At 36.6% G+C, this 23,185-nt stretch overlaps 1 protein-coding gene and 1 long non-coding RNA gene across 2 annotated transcripts; one reads left to right on the forward strand and one right to left on the reverse strand.

The window, feature by feature from the left end:
- Window positions 1–749: 749 nt before the first annotated feature.
- On the reverse strand, window positions 750–12,532 carry LOC107823657 (uncharacterized). Its single transcript, XR_012705826.1, has 2 exons — window positions 12,094–12,532; window positions 750–1,250 (listed from the first exon to the last, which is right to left on the reverse strand). It is a non-coding gene; the product is annotated as an uncharacterized LOC107823657 (long non-coding RNA).
- Window positions 8,231–11,040, forward strand: LOC142177433 (uncharacterized). The gene is made up of 2 exons (XM_075246022.1): window positions 8,231–10,381; window positions 10,480–11,040. Exon 1 carries the CDS (start codon window positions 8,688–8,690, stop codon window positions 9,510–9,512), a length of 825 nt encoding a protein of 274 aa, XP_075102123.1. The 5' UTR covers window positions 8,231–8,687; the 3' UTR covers window positions 9,513–10,381; window positions 10,480–11,040.
- Window positions 12,533–23,185: the final 10,653 nt, after the last annotated feature.

The following is a 23,185-nucleotide window of genomic DNA, read 5'->3' on the forward strand; positions in this document are numbered from 1 at the left end:
ATTGATCATCCAACAGATCTATTTTGTCTTAGAACACTAACTTTATTCTCCAGGTTAAAATAAAGAATTTTGATTGATCATCCAAGAGATCTATTTTGTCTTACTCCAGCCAAACACAGAACAACCCCTAAGCTAGGTTTCATCTTAGTGAATATTCCTTCCATTTGCTTTTACTTGTCCACTAGTAACGTGAGACGGTCATTGTACGAAAATTGCACTCCCATAGCACCCGTGGTTGAAGAACCAGAGTCAAATGTCAGAGTAGGCTAGCCACGTTCTCATTAAATCTGCTACTGAACACAGGGTCATCAAAGAATGCAAAATAGGAGCATTCTTGGTCCACCTTCCACTCAATTTGATCTACACACATTATTTACTAATCACTATCTTTCGCAGCAAAATAAACAGCGTTTTCCAGCGAACATAAAATCCACCTCACTCCATTGTCAGTCTTAACAGATTGCCAGGGTCAGTCATAAGGTTGACATTATACCGTAATAAGCGATTTCATGTATAATTTTATTACCTGCTACATGGATTTGATTAATTAACAATACATCAAATTCCATAGTGGATCATGTTGCATTAGCCCAAATTCAACTTCTACTCCCCAAAATGCCTATTTTATTCATAGTATATCTTAGAGCAATGTACCTAAGATTTCAGAAAAATCTAGAACAGGTCTAGCCATGACTTGCAGACATGTTTGTCACCCACAAACGGTAGCCTTACTGAAAAATAACAAGGGCTTATCAATGAGGATGTTTACCATGCCGAATGCATAAAATCCAGTTGGAAAATTCCAATCACATGTCCCCACAACTAAGAGGGATTAATCAAACCCATGGGAGATAATCCAGTAGCATAAGGTCCCATTACAAAAGACCAGAAGATACAAGCGAGTACAAAGAGTGTCATCAAGCCTGATTCGAAGGAGATCACAAGCTTGAAATTTCTTCACTGTGAAAGCTTATCCAGCATCATATTCCCTCGACTTTCTCCCAATATTTGCAGGGAAAACATAATTATGTGAGGCTTTTACCTTTGACTTGAGGCTTTTCCATCTTAATCTTCACTTCCAGTGAGTTATTCGCCTGGTTGATCTGCGTTTCTTCAGGTAGGGCAGAAAGAAGGAATTTCTTGCTAGAACCAACGCGGTGGCAGAACTGCTTGAGCATATTTCGACCCCTCATCCATTTGAGCATTAGCTTCATGTGTGATTTGCTGTTTAATCCACTAACATTAGCTTCCTGAAAGGAAAAACAAGTCAAAATTGTAACTTATCTAGTCAAATAATCATATTGACAATGTTAAGAATCTCAAGGCTGACTTATTAAAAAAAATCTCAACATTGGCCAAACTATCGAAGCCCCTGTATTTTTAAAGCGAGAAGTGCAAAAAAGCGACAAGGGCCCCTAGGGCTTTAAGCGAGAAGCGAAACGCATGCTCCATTGAAGTGAAGTGCAATTTTAAAAGAATATCAAAATGAACACCACACGAAATAAATAAAATAACTAAATAAACAAGAACTCAACAAAAATAACATCTATAATGCAAATCTTCCAATTGAAAAGGTAAAGAACTAACAATCCTCCGACAAGCAAAATAAAAATAAAAGAAGATTGCAATTATAAGTTGTTTTTTACTATTAACCAGGAGAGTGGCAGAAATAGAGAAAGCACTAAATACCAATTTGCTACTAATAGTTTTTTTTTTTGCTTATACAAACTCCAAAAAAAAAAAAAAAAAACCAAACAAGGAAAATAAAACCTAAAGAATTAGCAAAACAGAAGAAGGAAAAAAAGCAGCCGCAACAACTCCCTTTCAGAAACAGCGGAGCAGTGAAGAAAAGCAGCCAGCAGCGAGAACAAAGCAGCAGCCAGCAGTGAATAAGCTACCCCTTAATTTTTGTCTAAAAAGGTCCCCTCCCTTCTTTTTTTTTTTCATTTCTAAAAAGGTCATTTTTTTAAAATTAAGAAAAAACAAAGTGAGCCCTTCAGTGCTTCGTTGCTTCACAGCGGCCGCTTCTTTCAACTTGCTTCACCTCACACCCAAAAAACATCATACCCTCGCTTCGCTTAAGAGCTTTAAGAGACGAAGCACTCGCTTCTAGCAATTCTGCAAAGTATTGGTTCGGTTGCTTTAAGTTCGACTTCGGATTAATTGGTTTGGTTATTCTGAATTTTTTTGTTTTGAGCCTATAAGTTGGGCTTCTTCTTTGTACAAAAATGAACATCTGAATAATTGTTAAATTGCAACTATAATTCCTCATTTCCACCACAATCATTTAAACAAAGTATTCGTGTCAAAATCATCCAAAGAAAAGTTTGCTTATAAACACATGGCTTATTAGTGGCTCATGCAAGCAATGCAACCATTATCCGGGAAATTCCTATCAACAGAAGCATTAAGGCTCCGAGAATCAACAAAACAAAGACCAACCAAATTCCAGCCGCTTACAAACATGTGACAAGCAGACAACTCAATGGAATCACTTTCCACAGTTTAAGAAAGTACTCTGACGGACAAAAACATTTAAAAAGCAGTCACCTTGAAAATTAACAAGTCTAAACATAGTAAAACCATGTCCAAACAGATCATACTACTAAGAGTTCAGGTTCAAATGTGCTAATAGGTTATTTTGACTGAATTATAAGGGTATTGGATTTGGTACCGGGCTAATGTCTAATAGGTAGGGCTAAATGTATGGTATAAAAAAAATCAGATTTTCGATACGGATATCTAAAAATTCCATGTCCCAAATCCGAATTTCTAATATTTCAAAAATAAGATCCGAAATGCGAACCATAATCAAAACATCCGAATAAGAAATCCGAAAAATTTCCAGTTTCGGTAAAACCGAAACTATGCCCACTCCTACATCCATGGTGGTGAAAAATGAAAATTACCCTTACCTGAATAGGTTATTGTATGAATACTACTTGGTGTACAACGCTTCTACATTAGTTCACTGAACAAATCATTAGGGGTGGGCGTTCGGTCGGTTCGGTTTGAAGAAATTCGGTTCGGTTATTTGGTTTTCGGTTTTGTAAAGGTAGTAACCGAAACCGAACTGAAATAAGTTTGGTTCGGTTCGATTTTTTTCAGATCGGTTTTCGGTTTCAACATTATCATATTGGGCTCCTTCTATGTAATAATAGGACTGGCAAATTTGTTATTTTTTTTCCAAAACTTTGGACTTCTTGAAAATACTATTTTTATAAAAAAAAAAAAAAAAAGACTAAACTTTGCACACTATTATGGATCATAAAATTCAAACATATTGTAAATTACAACTCTGTGTGAAATCCTCCCGGTATACTATCATATATGCTGTGGAAGTTTTAATAGAGTGAAAGTCTTTAAAATTGGGAAGCTGATAGACTTACTTAATTGGGTTGGGTCTTTGATGGATTGGACCTAATAGTATTAATTTATTACCTATGGGCTTAGCCTATATATAACTTAAAAAATTTATATGCTAATAATTCTGTTTTTCGGTTAACCGAACTAAAAAAATTAATAACCGAAAAACTGAAATTTTAAATCGAAACCGACCGAAAAAACCGAATAACTGAAACCGAAATAAAAAAAAATTCGGTTCGGTCGGTTTGTTCGGTTTTGACCGAAATATGCCCACCCCTACAAATCACCCTTTCCTGATCATGTTTTGGAGCTCTTTATGCATCAAATGCCCTGGTATTTAAGAAGTTTAATCCTAAATCTTTAATTTCTTACGAGCTAGGTTTAGTCATATTTTTTTAATCCTTAAGTGCCTTTGCTTCTTTACGCCTTCATCCATTTGCTAGAATTAGTTTAAAGAAAAATGCTGTAAAATTTGTTTTAATAGAATGAACTTCCATTCTCAAAAAACATATCACTTGTGCATCGTCAATTTTCGAGGAGGGGAGTGGCATCAGAGGGGAGCCCAAGATTTAAAGGTGGCGCGGACACAACTTGTAGTGCCTTGCCGGCTAAACTTCTGGCAAGAATTATCTGGTGGCGATATGCATGCTGCTTATTGGAGTTGTTGAGTTAAGTAAGGAGGGTTTTGAGAATTGGAGAAGGGGATTTTCTATCGTGGAGAGAGAGAGAGAGGAGGGGGGGGGGGGGGGCTTTTTAAAAAAATAGAATCCAAGTATTTATCACCAAACAGTGGCTTCGACGAGTGCCTCCAGAGAGCCTTTGTGTTTAGGGGTCCCAGGAAAATATGTAGACGTTTTTCAAGGTATATACACACATACATAGAGAGAGAGTTTTTCTAATGTTAACAGGTGCCAGTGACCCCTCTACACCTGTAATGGTTCCAATCTCCACAACCAAATACAGAAATAACAATTGATATATTGATACTGAACAAAGGAATTACACTGAAGAGTAATAGTAAGTAAGGATAGTGACACAAAGAAAGGAGATGGGAAGACAGAGTCCGAGAGAGAAACAGACGAGGGAGAGAGATCAGGAGAGGGGAATTTTCAAATAACAATTTGCATAACCGTATACTTGCACGAACTGGTAATTATAGTAACTACATTCCTTCTATTGTCCATTAATTCCTTGACACATGTACCTCTAACCTAGGTCCCAGTTGTAGTCCAATAACCTCTTGGTGGGCTGTTTCACATCCTGACTCGTGCGCAACCCATTCTCAGGCCCAAATACTTTACTTTGGTTTATCCTATTCATAACAATACTCCCGTCCTCGAAAAGAACCTTGTCCCCAAGGTTCGAGTACGGGATAGTACTAATAGCATAGTCGCCACAAATTGTCGCCATACCGAAATGTTCATAATGGCCTAGGAAGAATATGTGACCCAATGTACTTGTTGCAGCAACAACAAGCACGTCAACAATATCAATTTGGCTCTGCTCAACATTGAAACTCCATAAGACAAACAAGTGTTTGCTCAGCTCAATGACAACAAAGGCATCAGCTAGACCTTCAGGGATATATGCTACAAGCTTTCTGTACAGTATGATCTCAAGTATAGTGATAGCAAATGATGCAGGTTCTTGATCCTTAAAGCCAATTGGATCCAGCAACCATCTTAGTCGTAATGCACTTGTGTCCATAATGACCAGCAACACTTGACTCTCAATTGGGTCATAAAATCTTTCCAGCAGCAATGCAACTATACTTTCTCCTAAGCCATTTCCACCTATGACGGCGACTGTCTTTGTGAAGGTCACTTTTTGGAAACTAGTGTTCCCATATGCAAGCAAATCAAGCTTCAATGATTTCAAAGCTAGCGGAGCAAGCATCGAAGGATGAAAGCGCAAGCGCATATTATAAACAGCATTCATCCTTTTCTCCACATAACAAAGCACACCTCCAGGAGAAATGAAATTTCCTTGTCTATTTACTGGTAGAACCTTAGCGAATGCCCGGATAAACCCATACAAAAGTGCAGCAAGAAGTGTCATAATAAACTCTACAAAATATTCCTTACTTGACTCCCTTGTTGGTCTACCATGTAAGAATTTAATCAGATGCATCAATCGTATCCCATATTTAATCCAGATGTAACTCCCTTCCCACAGTGATTCAAACACTTCAGGTTCAACCAAAAGCTTGGAACTATCCAATATAACAGTTATGGGCAATTTTGCATTTGAAATCTGATATTTGGCCAGCAATTGCCTATTTTGCAATTGAAATTGATAAAGAAAGTCAAAGTAGGAATGGACAAGGGTTTTAACAAGGAAAGAATCAAATAGCACACCAAGAGTGATTCAAAGAGGAAACCATCAGGAATGTTTTCAAGGCAGTGTTTCTGAAATAGAACAAGAGCTCATTTAGCTTGGGAATAATACGAGATATCCTAGGAAGTTCCAACATAACATAAAAGTAAATATCTTCATTATGAAAGATGCATAATAACCCTCCAAAGTTTCTGGCCATTTCTAGCCTCGCATTCTCCTGAGCGTCAGCCTCCTTAACACGGCACCAAATAGTAGAGACAGAATATATCGCATCGCGAAGACCGTTGGCTGGCATAGGTGCACCTACATAGCACTCAACTGCTTAACCAACTTGTCTATGCCTACACCAACACTTCCATGGAATATAGCTTGAAAGATGTAGGCAAGTACCGTTGCAGCAGATTTAATAAAAAATACAAGTGATTGTGTTAATAGTGTCCCTCTTCTTCTCATTAGTCTGTTCCATAATGTTGACACCATAAGCATATCAGACGTCAAATTGCCCAACGCATCACCAGATATATATTTTCTTGTACTTCCAAAGTATGTGGTAAGATACCTTGAACCAGGATCAAACGGAAAGTGTAATCCGAAGTGATCAGGTGGAAATCGACACAAGGATTTAGCACGATAAAGTTCACTTAAGTAATCAATTATATCCCTGCCTATAGGTTGGCCGTGACTGGAAGCGATAAGCATACATGGCAGTGCTAGTTGATCATCAAATATGATAAGGTGACTGTAAGCATACTTAAACTGCGGAAAATGGTTGAAACATTTCATTGGACACCTGGGTTTCAGGATTTACTGAATTGTTCCTCATGGAATTTGCAACTTCCATGTCAATTTCCCTATCGGGCACAACTTCTTGAATTGTCCTCCTCGGAATTGTGCACAGTGTTGGAGAGTCCTTTATCCAAATCAGAATCAATCTTTGGTTTTGCAATAACAAGAGGTGCTGAGAATTCCTCTGCTTCGTACTTATCGTGCAAAGACACAACCACGTCTGAGTGCTGTGGAGCGTGGGGGTCGTCTTGGAGGAGGCGGGCAGCATGTTCTCTATGTTGTCGAGGTGTCTGAGCATACGGGCGTTATTGTCCATCATTACCATTAGTAAATCCTGGATGACATTGAGGTGATAATGGATAATGGCAGAAGAGTAGAGATCCATGGAATACGAATCGATGAAAGCACCAATGTAATGGTTCCAATCTCCACAACCAAATACATAAATAACAATTGATATATTGGTACTGAACAAAGGAATTACATTGAAGAGTAATAGTAAGTAAGGATAGTGACACAAAGAAAGTAGATGGGAAGACAGAGTCCCAGAGAGAAACAGACGAGGGAGAGAGATCAAGAGAGGGGAATTTCCAAATAACAATTTGCATAACCGTATACTTGCACGAACTGGTAATTATAGTAACTACATTCCTTTTATTGTCCATTAGTTCCTTGACACATATATCTCTAACCCAGTGTTTAGAAAAGCGATCGCTTCGTCGCTTTAAGCGCGACGCGACTCAGCGTCGCTTCTAGCTGCCTGAGGCGACTCAACCGAGGGAAGCGCACGCTTCAATGGAGGAATCGACGAAGCGAGTAAAGCGACGAAGCGATCGCTTCTGTTAAAAAAGCGCAGAGGGCCCTTTTTTAAAAAAAAAAACTTTGGGTCTGTTTTTTTATTATACAAAACAGACCCTAAATTGACAAAAATTGGCCATTTCTTCTTCTCTCTTCTTCGATCGAGGTTGACCAAAGCCTAGGGTTCAACTTTATCGACATTGCTGACCAGTCCAGGTAATTTTCTTCTTCTCCTTTCTTCTTTCTTTCTTCTTCTTGGTCCCGTCAGATTCGGCTTTTTTTTTCTTTCTTTTTCCTTCTTTCTTCCTTCTTCTTCTTCGTTTATCTCTAACAGTCCAGTTTGCACTGTTCAGACTTCAGCGTCTTCTTCTTCCTTTTATCTCTAACCCATTTTGTTTTTTTCCCCCTTTTATTCTTCTTATTTATTACTTTTAATATGTATTTTAGTTTATAAAATTAATTATTATTTATATATGTTATATTTTTCAGTTTATTTGATTTTTTTAATGTATATTTCAGCATATAAAATTAATTATTATTTATATATGTTATATTTTTCAGTTTATTTGATTTTTTAATGTATATTTCAGTATATAATATTAATTATTATTTATATATGTTATATTTTCAGTTTATTTGATTAATTTTATATGTATTTCATTTTAGAAAATTAATTATTATATATATATGTTATATTTTAGTTTATTTGATTTTTTAATGTATATTTCAGTATATAAAGTTAATTATTATTTATATATGTTATATTTTTCAGTTTATTTGATTAATTTTATATGTATTTCACTTTAGAAAATTAATTATTATATATATATATATATGTTATATTTTAGTTTATTTGATTTTTTTAATGTATATTTCAGTATATAAAATTAATTATTATTTATATATGTTATATTTTTCAGTTTATTTGATTTTTTTAATGTATTTTTCAGTATATAAAATTAATTATTATATATATGTTATGTTTTCAGTTTATTTGATTAATTTTATATGTATTTCATTTTAGAAAATTATATATGTTATATTTTAGTTTATTTGATTTTTTTAATGTGTATTTCGGTTTATAAAATTAATTATTATATATATTATATGTATTTTCAGTTTATTTGATTATGTATTTTCTTATATCTTAATAGGGATTTCAAAATGTCTCAAAGATCGAAGATAAAGACCCGGCTTGGCGATATGGCGATAGAGTTAATGAGAAGAATACAAATATTGTATGCAAGTTTTGTAACAAGATTACAACGGGTGGAATTTATCGCTTTAAATTCCATCTTATTGGTGGCGATAGAAACGTTACAAGTTGTCCGAAATGTCCACCGGAGGTGAGGGATGAAATAAAGAATTTTGTTGAGAAGAAGAAGGAGCAAAAAAATCAAATGAGTCATCAACCATTAGTGACCAATCTTGATGATGATGGTGATGATGATATTGAAGAATTGTCACTTCCAACAAAACGGGGAAGAGATGCAATCTCTTCAAGCCATGGATCGACGGGTACGAGTAGGACTAAAGGTCCTATAGATTGCTATTTCCCAAAGAAGCCGGAAGGAAAGAGCGGTGGAAAAGATGTACAAATAATTGCTAAGGACATTTTGAGGGATCGTGCAGTTAGAGCTTTTGCACGATGGGTCTATGATGCTGGGCTCCCCTTCAACTGTGTCAACTATACTGACACTTTTGGAGACTTTATTGAGGCCGTTGGTCAATACGGACCTGGAATGAAGCCTCCCACTTATCATGAAATCAGAGGTCCTTATCTAAATAAGGAAGTGGAGGAGACTAATAAAATTATGGAGGAACATAAAGTTGCGTGGAACAAGTATGGCTGCTCCATTATGATGGATAAGTGGACGGCAAGAACTGGGAAAATGATTATTAACGTGTTGGTGAATTCTCCCAAGGGAAGTTTGTTTCTTGAGTCCATTGATGCTAGCGACTCATCCACTGACCACATCAAAATGTTCACCTTGTTTCAGAACACCATTGAAAAGATTGGCCCAAGCAAAGTTGTTCAAGTGGTAACTGATAATGCGAGTGAAAATGTGAAAGCGGGTGGCATGGTGGAAGGAGCGTACAAGAATGTCTATTGGACTCCATGTGCGGCTCATTGTATCAACTTAATCTTCGGGGATATTTTCAAGGAAAAACCCTTCTCTACAGTTTTTGGCCAGGGCGTTAGGGTACATTCTTATATTTCTTAGCGGCCCTTGTTATTGAATATGATGAGAAGATTCACCGGACAAAAAAATTTGGTGAAACCGGGCAAAACAAGGTTCGCCACTGCTTTCTTGACTTTACATAGTATCCACTTGCAAAAATCCAATTTGAGAAAGTTGTTCACTTCAGAGGAATGGAGCAAGAGTAAATTTGCAAAGGAAAGTGCAGGGAAAGATGTTGCACGCATTATTCTTTATTATTCTTTTTGGAATAATGTCCTTCATGCTCTTAAAATTGGTGGCCCTTTGGTTAAAGTACTCCGTTTGGTGGATGGGGAGCAAAAACCACCAATGGGCTACCTCTATGAAGCTATGGATAGGGCAAAGGAGGCTATTCAAGCATCATTCACTGATGAGCAGAAATATGCAAAGATCTTTCAGATCATTGATGCAAGATGGAGTGAGCAACTTCATAGACCTTTGCATGCAGCTGGACTTATTCTGAACCCGTCACTCTTTTATGATCAGCATGAGAATAATTCATTGGCTAGAGAAGTGTGGACAGGATTTCATGAGGTTGTTATCAAGTTGACCCCAGATGAAGACATGCAAGAAAAGATAGTAGATCAACTTGCTATTTACAAGGCAGCTGAGGGACTTTTTAAGCTCCGACTTGCTATTAAACAAAGAAAGACGAAATCGCCAGGTGACCAAGTGCTTCTATATTTTATAGCTCTAACTTTAATGTATTTTTTATACTTATTAACTTTTGAATTTTTTTTTTCACTTCTATAGTTGAGTGGTGGGACCAATATGGTGTAGAGACTCCGGATTTACAGACTTTCGCCATCAGAGTTCTAAGTTTAACTTGTAGCTCATCCGGATGTGAAAGGAACTGGAGCGTTTTTGAACACGTGAGAAATAAAAAGAATTATTTCGTGTTTTGAGATAAAGTAAATTATATCTCAATTGTCCCAACTCCTACTAATTAGTTGACACATCTTGTTTGCAGATTCATACAAAGAAGAGGAATCGACTAACCTTGAAGCGCCTCCATAATCTAGTGTTCATAAAATACAATAGAGCATTGAGGCGTCGCTACAACCACCGCAATCTAATTGATCCAATTCTTTTGGACAATATTGATGAGGCTAATGAGTGGCTAACCGGAGTCCCCGAAAATTGTGAAGATGAAGAAGTATTTGAAGGCGATTCTAATTTCACTTGGGGTGATGTTGCGGTTGCTAGTGGAGTTGGGGAGAATCCTTATGGTTTAAGGGGGAATACTTCAAGTTCAAGCTCGATTAGGAAGGGAAAAAGTGTAGCTACTACAAGTCGATCCCTATCCCTAATTGATGAAGATGAAAGTGATCATGAAGAGGAAGAGGAGGGGGAGGAGGAAGATGACGAGCAATATGAAGATAATAGAGGAATTCAAGATTTTGACAATCTTGAAGAAGAACAAGAAGAGTAGAAGAATAAGAGGTTGATTCTAGTAATTTAGTAGCTTTGATTTTGACAATTTGAACTTTTTGATTATTTATAATTTTATATTGTGTCTTTGCAAGGTTTACATTATGTTTTTTAAGAATTGCGCTTCACTTTAATAAAGCGTGCGCTTCGCTTTGCGCTTCGCTTTTGAAGCGAGGCGAGCCCTTGTCGCTTTTTTGCGCTTCTCGCTCTTAAAAACACTGCTCTAACCTAGGTCCCAGTTGTAGTCCAATAACCTCTTGGTGGGCTGTTTCACATCCTGACTCGTGCGCAACCCATTCTCAGGCCCAAGCACTTTACTTTGGTTTATCCTATTCATAACAACACCCGACGTAGGTCCACCTCTGAGTGGCATAGAATATGGTTCATAGATAAATGAAGAAGTTGCAAATTTATGGACGTGGTTTTAGCTTTTCACCACTTCTAGATATACTTCGCTGTGTAACTTTTCCCATAAGGTAAATACTTAATATACTCCATAGATGCCATTACTCATACTGAATCAATGTCAATATTCATGCATATGTTTAATCTGATACACAAATACAACCTTAAGGAAAGAGCGACCAACAAGAGACCTTTGAAAAAAAAAAATGTTACAGAAAAGAAATTCTACTGCATCAAAAGAGTGATCTGAAACATAAAGGAACCGAGGACTATCTTGTGGTAAATTCATTACAGTAATAAAGGTTTCATAGGTATGACTGCTAGACAACGTAGTCATGAAAAAATTTAAGAAATAAACTCAAATAGGAAACTATTGTGTTAGGTTAGACATGGTTGCTTGCTTTTCGCCTCTAACGCCAAGTGTATGTCTTAAATTTGTTGCATCATTTGTCATATGCTAATTGTCTATCCTCATTTCATTCTCTGAACAGGTCCTCAATTGTCAGACACTAAATGCAAAACTTTTAAGATTTCAAATAGGTATCAGGACAAGAGCAAAGGGCAGAAATCAATATTGTATTATTCTTGAGCTAGTATCTTCTTCGTGCATTTTCGGAGGGTATGGGCCTTGTTGTATTGGGAAAAAAATAATACCCGGAATATATATATAAAAAATTCACGGAATATATATAATATTTACCCAAATGATGTATGCAGGAAGGATGAGAGAAGGGTCAGAAAGTGTCACCTTGGCGAGGTTCCAAGTATTGGGGAGGGTGAGGGGACCGTGCTGCTGGATAACATGGTAAAGAGATTCTGCAATTTCAGCAGCTTCTTGGGGTGGAACCTTGGGGTTGATCTTCCTAAGATTTGGTGCCCTTTTCCGCGAGAAATGCCTGAGAAATACAGTTGCTACGCCATTTCCAGCACTCAGACCGCGCCACATATCTTCTCACCTCTCACCTCTCTCTGCTACTTCCTGTTGCTATTCCCCGCCGTATCTACCTAGAGAATCCTGCCTCTCCCTCTTCCTTGCTCCTATCCCCTAGCTTCAAGGAAACAAAACCCTCCTTACGTCCTTTCCCTGGACTTCCTCTTTTAACTTTGGGCCGAGTTAGGTCGCCTTCCGCCCAAAAGCAGTAGTAACTTTTAGAGGATGTTTGGATAAGCTTTTTAAGCTGGTCAAATCAAACTTTTCAAGTGATTTTTAGCATCTCTTTTTTCCGTGTTTGATAAAGCTATAAAGTACTTAAAATAAGTTTAAAACGACTTAAAATAAGTCAAAAGTAATAAGTTGGGCGATCCCAACTTATTGCTAAAAGGCTTAAAAACTATTTTTTCTGAAAAGTCACTTTTTAAAGTTAATCCAAACGGGCTCTTAAATGTGTTAAGTTATAGGAAATTTTGCATGATATAGCTAAATAATGCACCATATTTATTATAAGCTAAAATACTTCAAAAATATTATTATTTATAGTTACTTTTTATATTTTATAGCAAAATACAAATATATACAACTGATCCCTCAACTTTTTCCATAACCCCTTCTCTCTTCCCCCTCAACTCTCTTTCCTTTTTTCCCTCAATCTTCTCTCTCTTTTCCCTATATTTTTTTGGCCACCGTCCAGCTCTACCCGTGATGGGTCCATTATCGACGGCGAAAAATAATGGAGGAGGAAGATCAGAGGCGTCACCAGATCTGGATCTAACGGAGATGCCAGAATCCATGGCTCTCTTTCTCTCTCCTCTCTCTTTCTGAAATCCTAGATCTGCTTCGTCGGGGAAGGCCCACTAACTCCGTTGACCGATATTCTGATTTACTCAAAACAAAGCCTTTTTTCATCTTGTTTTGCCGCTTAAAATCCATTTTTGGTACTTGGGTTCTCCTTCTTTGGAATCCATGACTTCTTCTCCTTCTTTGTTCATCTACATTTTTAGTTTTAATACAATGTATACAGTATTTTGTCTGGCTGAAAGACGCCATCTCTGACGAACTTTCTTCTCTTCTTTGCTATTGAGTCACATACAATAATACAAATACATTATATTTTGTACAAGTACACTCAAATTTGAGTGTATTCTGTATTTTTAATGCAAATATAATTTTTTTTGTATTTTTTTCTATATTTATGTATTCCGAAGGTTATTTTGTGGCAGATCGATGTATATATTATTTGAAATTTTATTGTTTGAATACAACCGAATTAAATACAGTAAATTAAATCTAGTGTGAAATCAGCTACAAATGAATACAATAAATTGAATACAACCGAATATCACTGTATTTATGATTTTTTGTTGTTTAAATATAGCCAAATTGAATACAGTGAAATTGAATACAATGTAAAATAGTTAAAAATGAATATAGCCGAATTGAGTATAATGTATACAACTGAATTGAATATAGCGGTAAATACCCTATTTCTTAATTTTTTATTGTTTGAATACAACTGAATTCAATACGGTAAAATTGAATACAATGTAAAATATATAAGAATGAATACATCCGAATTGAATATAATATATACAACCGAATTGAATACAACGACATACATCCAATGGCAAGCAATTAGTAGCTACAAAATATAATTAGCTAATAACTACGTCCGACAATAAGCTTCCAAACAATAGTCATTTCTAAAAGTTCCCCTAAGTTATACTAGCTGAATTGTGAACTATTTTTATTCGATCAAATACATAGTCCCTAAATTTATCAGGTCTTATTAGACACCCCAATTGATATTGTTACCAATTACACACTAATTTATCCATTATCCCATGTTCTCCATGATTTCATAACTTAATTTCACTCACTACTAAAAAACGGGAAAAAACCGACCGATGTTGGTCGGTAATTAGCAAAAATCGATCGAAAACCGACCGATTCATGACAGATATTAATCATATGGCCGGTAGAGCCAACCGACCGACTTCGATCGGTATTTTATGACCAATTTCGGTTGGTCAATTAATTTCCAAAAAAGAAAAAATTTACCGAATTCGGTCGGTATTTTTAATTATGTAATTGAAAAATACACCATTTTGAAAATTGAACCCTGGTCTGTACTGTGGCAGGATACTATTCTACCACTTTATTTTATTTATACTCTTTAATTGCATTTTCGAGCGAAAATAACTGACCGATGTCGGTCGATTTTATTAAAAAATAAAATTACCGACCGAAATCGATTATTTTTTAAAATTCGGCCGAAGATCGATCGTTTTTTTGAATTTTAATTTTAATTTAGTTTAAATGAAAATCCGACCAAAGTTGGTCGGTTTCTTGAAAAATAAATTTTGCGGGACGCAAAAATAGGTTTCCGTCTTTTTGCGCTAAAAAAATGACCAAAGTTGGTTGGTTTCGTAAAACAAATTGAAAAATAAAATATTTTGAAAAACTGACCGACTTCGGTCAGTTTTTCGGCCGATTATTTGACCTACCGAAGTGGGTCAGTCAATCGCAATCGGTTTTGGCCGAATTTCTAGTAGTGACTTTCTTCCAATTTAATTCAAGGAAGAATTCCTACACCTATAAATAGAAGTTTTTCTTCCATAATGTGGTATAAAAAATAATTGTAGAGTGTTTAAAAAAGTGAGGTTAAAGTTGTGAAAAAAGAAGAAGAGAGTTTTTACTTTTATTGAAGGAAGGTGTTCATCTTGTGGAGTTCTGGACTCAACAACTTGTCTAGAGTTTGTTTGAGTCATACGACGTGATCGGACTGTTGTATCCGGGGAGAAACAAGTCAAGAGGATTATTGCTGGACTAGTGAAAACTTTGTTGCAGTTGGCTTGACTCTCCTTAAAGAGAGCGAGATATCTGTGTCTCAGCCTGAAGATATTTTATTTTTCTTCATTTTATGTTTCAACCGTAATTGTATTTTCACCGACACTATTTTAATTCTAAGCAAAAATAATTTTCAGTCGCATTATATTTTCTCACATGCATGTCCTTTAAATAATGTCAAGGCAAATCATCATTTTACGTCCGACTATTTCTAAAAATACATGTGTTTACACTTGGTCAGTATTGTTATGTTGCTCTCTTTAGAGTGACAAGTAGAGATGGATTTAACGACGGTGATCAAATATTAAATGAAATAAAAATATAGTGTATAAAGAAGTTTTTCGGAAGTTAATTTGAGAAATTATTAAGTATATATTCAATTACTATAGATTCTTTTTGTTTGAAATCATGTAATATTTCCAGTTGTTTTTATCACAAACTACATAGTAGTTATGATAGTAGTTCCAAAACTTACTTGTCTATGTATGTAATTTCTTCTCAAAAAATGAACTAAGTGTCACAAGTAACAGGAAAAATGCCATAGTTAGCCTTACGACAGAATAGGCAAGCTGCAAGTGGCTGAGAATTGTATAAGTTTTCATTTCATACATATTTTTGCATGTATACCTTACAACTTTTCTATTAATTTGTAAAAGTAGTTATTATTGTATTAGTGGAAAGAATGCATGATACATGGACTATAAATGAGGTGACAGGGCATGGTACGTGGACCATCAATATAGTGACAAGTGGTGTTCTTAACTAGATGAGTAAAAGAATGCGGAAAAGGCACGGGAGGAACCTCCGCGGGGTTATATTGAGAAAAAAGCCGGACCTGACAGCTGTAAAAGGGAAAACAGGAATGGAGAAAATAAAGGCTATTAAGAAGAGAAGATGCACAAACCTGTCATAAATAAGGAAGGGAAATCGATACGGTTACAAGAAATCTTTAGCCACAAATATTTCCGTTATAATTGTATACGGTAACGGGCAATCAAGGCAATTAATACCATTAGTGAACCCGAATTAAGTAAGGGAATCGTTATAATTGTATGCTCCTATATAAGGATTGAGACTTCATTTGTAATGGCATCATATACTTATTGGAATTTATGCAAACATTCTTTATTTTATTCTCAAAGTTCTAAATCATAATTTTGGGAGTAATTATAAATTTGTTTCTTATTTGCTTTGTTAATTATTTTCATTCCTTGATTTGTTCTTCAAATTATTGAGAAAGTGAAGTAAATCTTGGTTATCAGTAACCCGATTTCTGACTTTGACCGAGAAATCTATTTTTGGGTTAAATAAATTGGTTCCGTTACCGGAAATATGATAATCTGTTCACTTTCCAAACTTCATTTTTAACGACTAAGTATGTCAACCATTAACGAGAACAACCATCTGAACCAACAAGGTGGAACTCCACCACACCACACACCTACGGGATCCCCTCAGCAATCCCGTGGAAGTTCACCGGAAAAGTCTGCTTCGTGCGCTGATGATCAGCAGGGAGATGACCAAACTGTGGAGCAAGATGCTTTAAAGCAATTGATTGCAGAACACATGAACAATGCACTGCAGGCTTTTGTCAGAGGACTACCCAATGCAGCGCAAACTCCTCCACCATTTAATACAACAACTTTGGAGAACCCGCGTTTAGAGCTTGATAACTCTGGAAGTGGAAAAATTCCCAATGAATCTCGTGATGGAGCACCAAATAATTCTAATTTACAAAGTTTAGTGCTAATTTTGCAGAAACAATTGAAGGAGCAAAATGATCGTATAGAGCAAATACCGGACGTGCTTCCCGTAATCAAAGGTGTGATATTGATAATTATTCACAACAATCTTGGAAGCCAAGTGCAACACCTTTACCAATTCTCAAAAAGTTTAAAATGCATGATATTCCCAAATATAATGGAACAATTGACCCTCGAGATCATGTAACCACGTTCACTACTTGCGTGAAAGGCAATTATTTAACCAAGCAAGAAATTCAATCAGTTTTGATTAAAAAGTTTGGCGAAACACTCACAAAAGAAGCGTTAACGTGATATTCTTTTTTACTTGAACATTCTATTGATTCTTTTGCTGAGATTCCATATTCATTTATAAAAGCACATTCGGGAGCTCAAAAAATTGAAAAAAGGATGAAAGACATCTTTAAGGTTAAACAAGGAAGTACAGAATTGCTCAGGGAATTCGTAGATAGATTCAAGCGGGAGAGGATGATGTTGCCTCAAGTACCTGATAACTGGGCCGCTATGGCATTCGCGAGCAACTTGAACGAGAAAAGTTCAGAATCCACGAGGAGGTTGAAAGAAAGGTTGTGAGAATTTCCTACAACAACTTGAACGATGTGTACAATAGACATAGTATGAAGCTGCGGATAGAAGAAGATACGGTCGCACAACCAAGGGCCGATGAAAGACCAGGTTTGAGACACTCAGAATCAGAAAGGAGATCCGATAAAAAAAGTTATGAGCCATGCATGGGACATGCATGGTGAGACTCTCAATCTAAATAGGAGAATGCACGATTTGACTCAAGATCAAGGCAAAAAAATACGAGTTCTTTATCCAGGTTAAAAAAGGAGCGGTATGCCCGAAGCAATGATTCCAGTACGCAAGCAAGAATAGGGAATTACAACTTTAACATTAGTACCTCTGAATTAGTGGCTGTTTTAAGAGGTATGGGAGATAAGGTGTGATGGCCAAAAGAAATGAGATCAGATCCGAACAAAAGAAACCCAGATTTCTGGTGCGAGTTTCATAATGATCGTGGCCATAGAACAACAGACTGTAGGATTTTGCAAGGAGACATCGAACATTTATTGAAGCAAGGCTATCTTACTGATCGGTTTAGTGAGAAAGGGAGAAAATCAAACATGAAGAACAGACAGGAACCCCAAAACCTCCATCACCAAAGAACAGTCAACGTCATAATTGGAGGAGATGAGGTCAATGGAGTAACGTATACAACCGCGAAAAAGACCTCAAAAGTCACTGTAACTCACGGAAAGTGAGTCCGCCAAGTCTTGGATGGCGACAGTATAACATTCGACGATGAAGACGCGGACGACTTGATGATTCCTTACAACGATGCACTGGTTATATCTTTACTTGTACATGATACTAATGTAAAATGAGTTTTGATTGATCCAGGTAGCTCAGTGAACATCATTTTACTAAGGGTGGTAAATGAAATGCAAGCTAATGATAAGGTCATACCAAAAACACGATCCTTGTCTGAGTTTGATAATTTAAGTGTTGTTATGAAAGGGGAAGTTGTACTTACCATATTTGCGGAATGGGTCATCAAGGATACAAAGTTCCAAGTTATAGACGTAGACATGGCCTATAATATAATTCTGGGAAGAACATGGATTTATGATATGGATGATGTCCCATCCACATTGCATCAAGTTATCAAATTTCCTTCCCAATGGGGAATCCGTCGAATCCGAGGAGATCAACAAGCTTCACGAAGTATCAACTCGGTGGTGATTGCAAGCACAATAGCCAATGATGCAGATGCGAAATAGCAATTACAGAATTTAGTTGAGGACACTACTATTAAAAACTCAACTAAAGACATGCAAGGGCAGACTGATGTCGACTCGAGACTCGATGTGATTCAAGAGCCAGAGGAAAATGAGAACATTAAAACAACCACCGAGGATCTTGAAGCTGTAATATTATTTGTCCACTGGCCAAACAGAAAAGTTTACATCGGAGCAAATTTGAGCCCAGAGATGAAAGGTAAGTTAATTGAATTTTTACGAGCTAATGTAGATTGCTTGCTTGGTCACACTCAGATATGACATGTATACCACCGGAAGTGATGATTCATAAGCTGAATGAGGATCCATTACACCCATATGTCAAGCAAAAGAAAAGGAAGCAAGGGTCCTTCAAAATATAAAGTGATCCAGGAAGTTACGAGGTAAACACTCACGATATAGAACAAAACAGAGGATCAAGCCTGAACAGTTGTCAAAGAAGAGGCGCGAACGGAATGAATCAAGGTCAAAAAGAAGGGAAGATACATGAACCAGAAGTAAATAAGGAAGGGAAATCGGAACCATTGTAAGGCATTTATAGCTACAAATGTGTCAGTATTGGTTATCAATGATAATGAGCAATCAATACAATTAATCCTCATAATGAATTCATCTTAAATAGGAAAACGTTATGATTGTACACCCCTATATAAGGATAAAGAATTTTACTTGTAAGGACAAGTTCCAAGTACTACTGAAATATACTCTATAACTTCTTGCTTTATCAAAGTTTTCTACCTCAATTTTAGGGATTGACCGTCATTTCATTCCTTTTTTCTTTCTGCCAATTTACGCTATTGCTTTTATTATTTTCCTAAAGAGGTTGTTGAGGAGGTGAAGTAAAACTTGGTTATCAGTAACCCGTTTTCTTCTAAATATAGGATTTGAACTGAAAATTCTATTTTTTTGTTAAATAAATTGGTTTCGTTACCGGGAATCTGATAATCTTTTCACTTTCCAAATTCTTCTTTCTCACAACCAAACTATGTCAACTGGTAACGACAATAACCAACTGAACCCACAAGAGGGAACACCACCACACCTCTCTCCAACAGGATCCCCTCGTTGGTCCAGTGAAGGATCACCTGAGAGATCTACATCACACGCTAATGATCAACAAGGGGATGAACAAGCTGTCGAACAAGACGTTTTAAAATAATTGATTGCAGAACACGTGAATAGTGCTCTTCAAGCCTTTGTTAGGGGGTTGCCTAATGCGCCACAAAATCCTCCACCAGTCAATACAACGATTTTAGAAAACCCACGCTCGGAGCTTGACAATTCTGGTAGTGGAGGAATTCCCAATGAATCTCCTGATGGGAGGTCAGGTACACCAAATAACTCTGATTTACAAAGTTTAGTACTAACTTTGTAGAAACAGCTGAAAGAGCAGAATGATCACATAGAACAAATACCTGGCGTACCTCTCATGATAAAAGGAATAGATATTGATAAATATTCACAACAGCCCTAGAAGCCAAGTGCGGCTCCTTTGCCAATTCCTAAATTTTTTAAAATGAATGATATTCCAAAATATGATGGAAAACCGACCCTCGAGATCATGTAACTGCGTTTACAACTGGCATGAAGGGCAATGATTTAAGCAAGCAAGAAATCGAATCAGTTTTGGTTAAAAAACTTGGTGAAACACTCACAAAATGGGCATTAACGTGGTATTCTCTTTTACCTGAAAACTCTATTGATTCTTTTGCTGAGCTTGCAGATTCATTCATAAAAGCACATTCGGGAGCTCAGAAGGTTGAAAATAGGATGGAAGACATCTTTAATATAAAATAAGGAGATACAGAATTACTCAGGGAATTTGTGGATAGATTCCAACGGGAGAGGATGATGCTACCACGAGTACCTGACAATTGGGCATCTATGGCATTCACGAGCAATTTAAACGATAAAAGTTCAGAAGCCACGAGGATACTGAAGGAAAGTTTGCGAGAGTTTCCTACAACAACGTGGAATAATGTGTACAACAGGTACATCACGAAGCTGTGGATAGAAGAAGATATGATTTCATAGCCAAGGGTTGACGAAAGAGCAGGATCGAGACATCCAGAATCCTAAAAAAAGTCCTGGAAAAATAGATACGAACCTTACATGGGACCTGCAGGGCGAGATTCACGGTCTAAACATGAAAATATACGATCTGAATCTAGATCAAGGCAAAAAGATGCGGTTCATCATCTAGATTCAGAAAGGAACGGGATGCGCGAGGCAGTAATTCCAATACACATGCAAGGATCGGAGATTACAGTTTTAATGTCGGTACCTCCGAGTTAGTAACTGTTTTAAGAGGTATGGGAGATATGGTGAGGTGGCCTAAGGAAATGAGATCAAACTCGAGCCTCCGAGAAGGGTTATTTAACTGACATGTTCAGAGAGAAAGGTAAACAATCGTATATGAAGAATAGACAAGAGCCTTCAAAACCCCCGTCTCCAAAGAGAACAGTCAATGTGATAACCGGGGGAGATGAGGTCAATTGTGTGACATATACAGCTGCAAAAAAAATGTCAAAAGTCACGGTCACTCATGGAAAGCGAGTTCGCCAAGTTTTGGATGAAGACAATATAACATTTCATGATGAAGATGCGGACGGCTTGTTCATTCCTCATAATGATGCGCTGGTAATATCTTTACTTGTACACGATACTAATGTTAAATTAGTTTTGATTGATTCAGGTAGATCCGTAAATATCATTATACTAAGGGTGGTGAATGAAATTTAAGCTAGCGACAAGGTGGTACCAAAGGCATGATCTTTGTCTGGATTTGATAATTCAAGCGTTATCACAAATGGGAGATAATGCTTACCACATTTATAGAGGGAGTTATTAAGTATATAAAGTTCCAGGTGATAGATGCAGACATGGATTATAATATGATTCTAGGAAGATCGTGGATTCACGATATGGATATTGTACCATCCACATTGTATCAAGTTATTAAATTTCCTTCACAATGGGGGATTCGACAAATCCGTGGATATCAACAGGCTTCTAAAAATATCAATTCAGTGGTGGTTACAAGCACAACGAACGATGTTGCAGATGAGAAATAACAACTACAAAATTCAGTTGAGGATATAGTAGTACAAACCTCAACAGAAGGCATTTCAGGACAAACGGATGTAGATTCAAGGCCCGATGTTATTCAAGATCCATAAGAAAATGAAAACATCAAAACAACTGCTGAAGAACTCAAAGCTATAATGCTATTTAAACACTAGCCATACAGAAAAGTTTACATCGGAGCAAATCTGAGCCCAGAAATGAAAGGTAAATTAATTAAATTTTTAAAAGCTAACACAGATTGCTTTACTTGGCTACATTCAGATATGATAGGTATACCACTGGAGGTGATGACCCACAAACTGAATAAGGATCCATCATACCCACTAGTCAAGCAGAAGAAAAGGGAGGCAAGGATCCTTCAAAAATCAAGTGATTCAAGATGAGGTACAAAAGCTTTTGAAAATTGGGTCAATACGAGAGGTAAATTACTCAGACTGGTTATCTAATACTGTGGTAGTTCCAAAAAAGATAGAAAATGGCGAGTTTGCGTAGATTATACTGATCTAAATAAAACTTGTCCTAAAGACTTGTTTCCTTTGCTGCATATAGATCAACTAATCGATTCTACCACAGGTCATGAGCTGTTAAGCTTTTTAGATGCATATTCAGGTTATAATCAAATAAAGATGGATCCTCTAGATGAAGAAAAAACTTCATTTGTCACAAACAGGGGGACTTACTGCTACAAAGTCATGCCATTTAGTCTAAAAAATGCTGGAGCTACGTACCAAAGATTGGTGACTAAGATATTCCAAGAACATGTGGAAAATACTATGGAAGTCTATATTGATGATATGTTAGTCAAATCAGCACAAGCGGGTGATCATTTTCAACACCTGTCAAGCACTTTCGAAATTCTCCGCAAATATAATATGAAATTAAATCCAGAAAAATGTGCTTTTGGCGTGGCTTCAAGTAAGTTTTTAGGTTTTTTTGTTTCTAACAAGGGTATTGAAGTGAATCCTACACAAATCAAAGCTATTGAAGAAATACTAGATGTACTCACAAGCAAAAAGAAGTGCAGAGATTAACAGGAAGAATAGCAGCCTTGGGGAGATTTATTTCAAAATCATCATAAAAGAGTTTTAATTTTTTTTCAGTATTGAGAAAGCAAAACCAATTTGAGTGGACTGACGAATGCCAACAAGCCCTCAAGGATCTAAAATCATATTTGTCAAATCCGCCCCTGCTAGTCAAATCGAAAGACGGAGAAAGGCTGCTTATTTATCTCCGTATCGGAAGCGGCGGTAAGCGCGATGTTGATACGAGAAGATAGAGGTAAATAATCTCCAATTTATTATGTTAGTAAATCTTTGTTAGATGCTGAGACTCGATATTCTCACTTAGAAAAACTTGCTTTAGCATTAATTATGGCATCTAGAAAATTGAGACCTTATTTTCAAT

Source organism: Nicotiana tabacum, chromosome 23, assembly GCF_000715075.1.
Source record: "Nicotiana tabacum cultivar K326 chromosome 23, ASM71507v2, whole genome shotgun sequence".
In the NCBI taxonomy this organism is placed as follows: Eukaryota; Viridiplantae; Streptophyta; class Magnoliopsida; order Solanales; family Solanaceae; genus Nicotiana; species Nicotiana tabacum.

Bases quoted from the DNA above. Each gene is read 5' to 3' on its own strand.
- LOC142177433 (XM_075246022.1), top strand. From the start codon at position 8,688: ATGAGTCATCAACCATTAGTGACCAATCTTGATGATGATGGTGATGAT.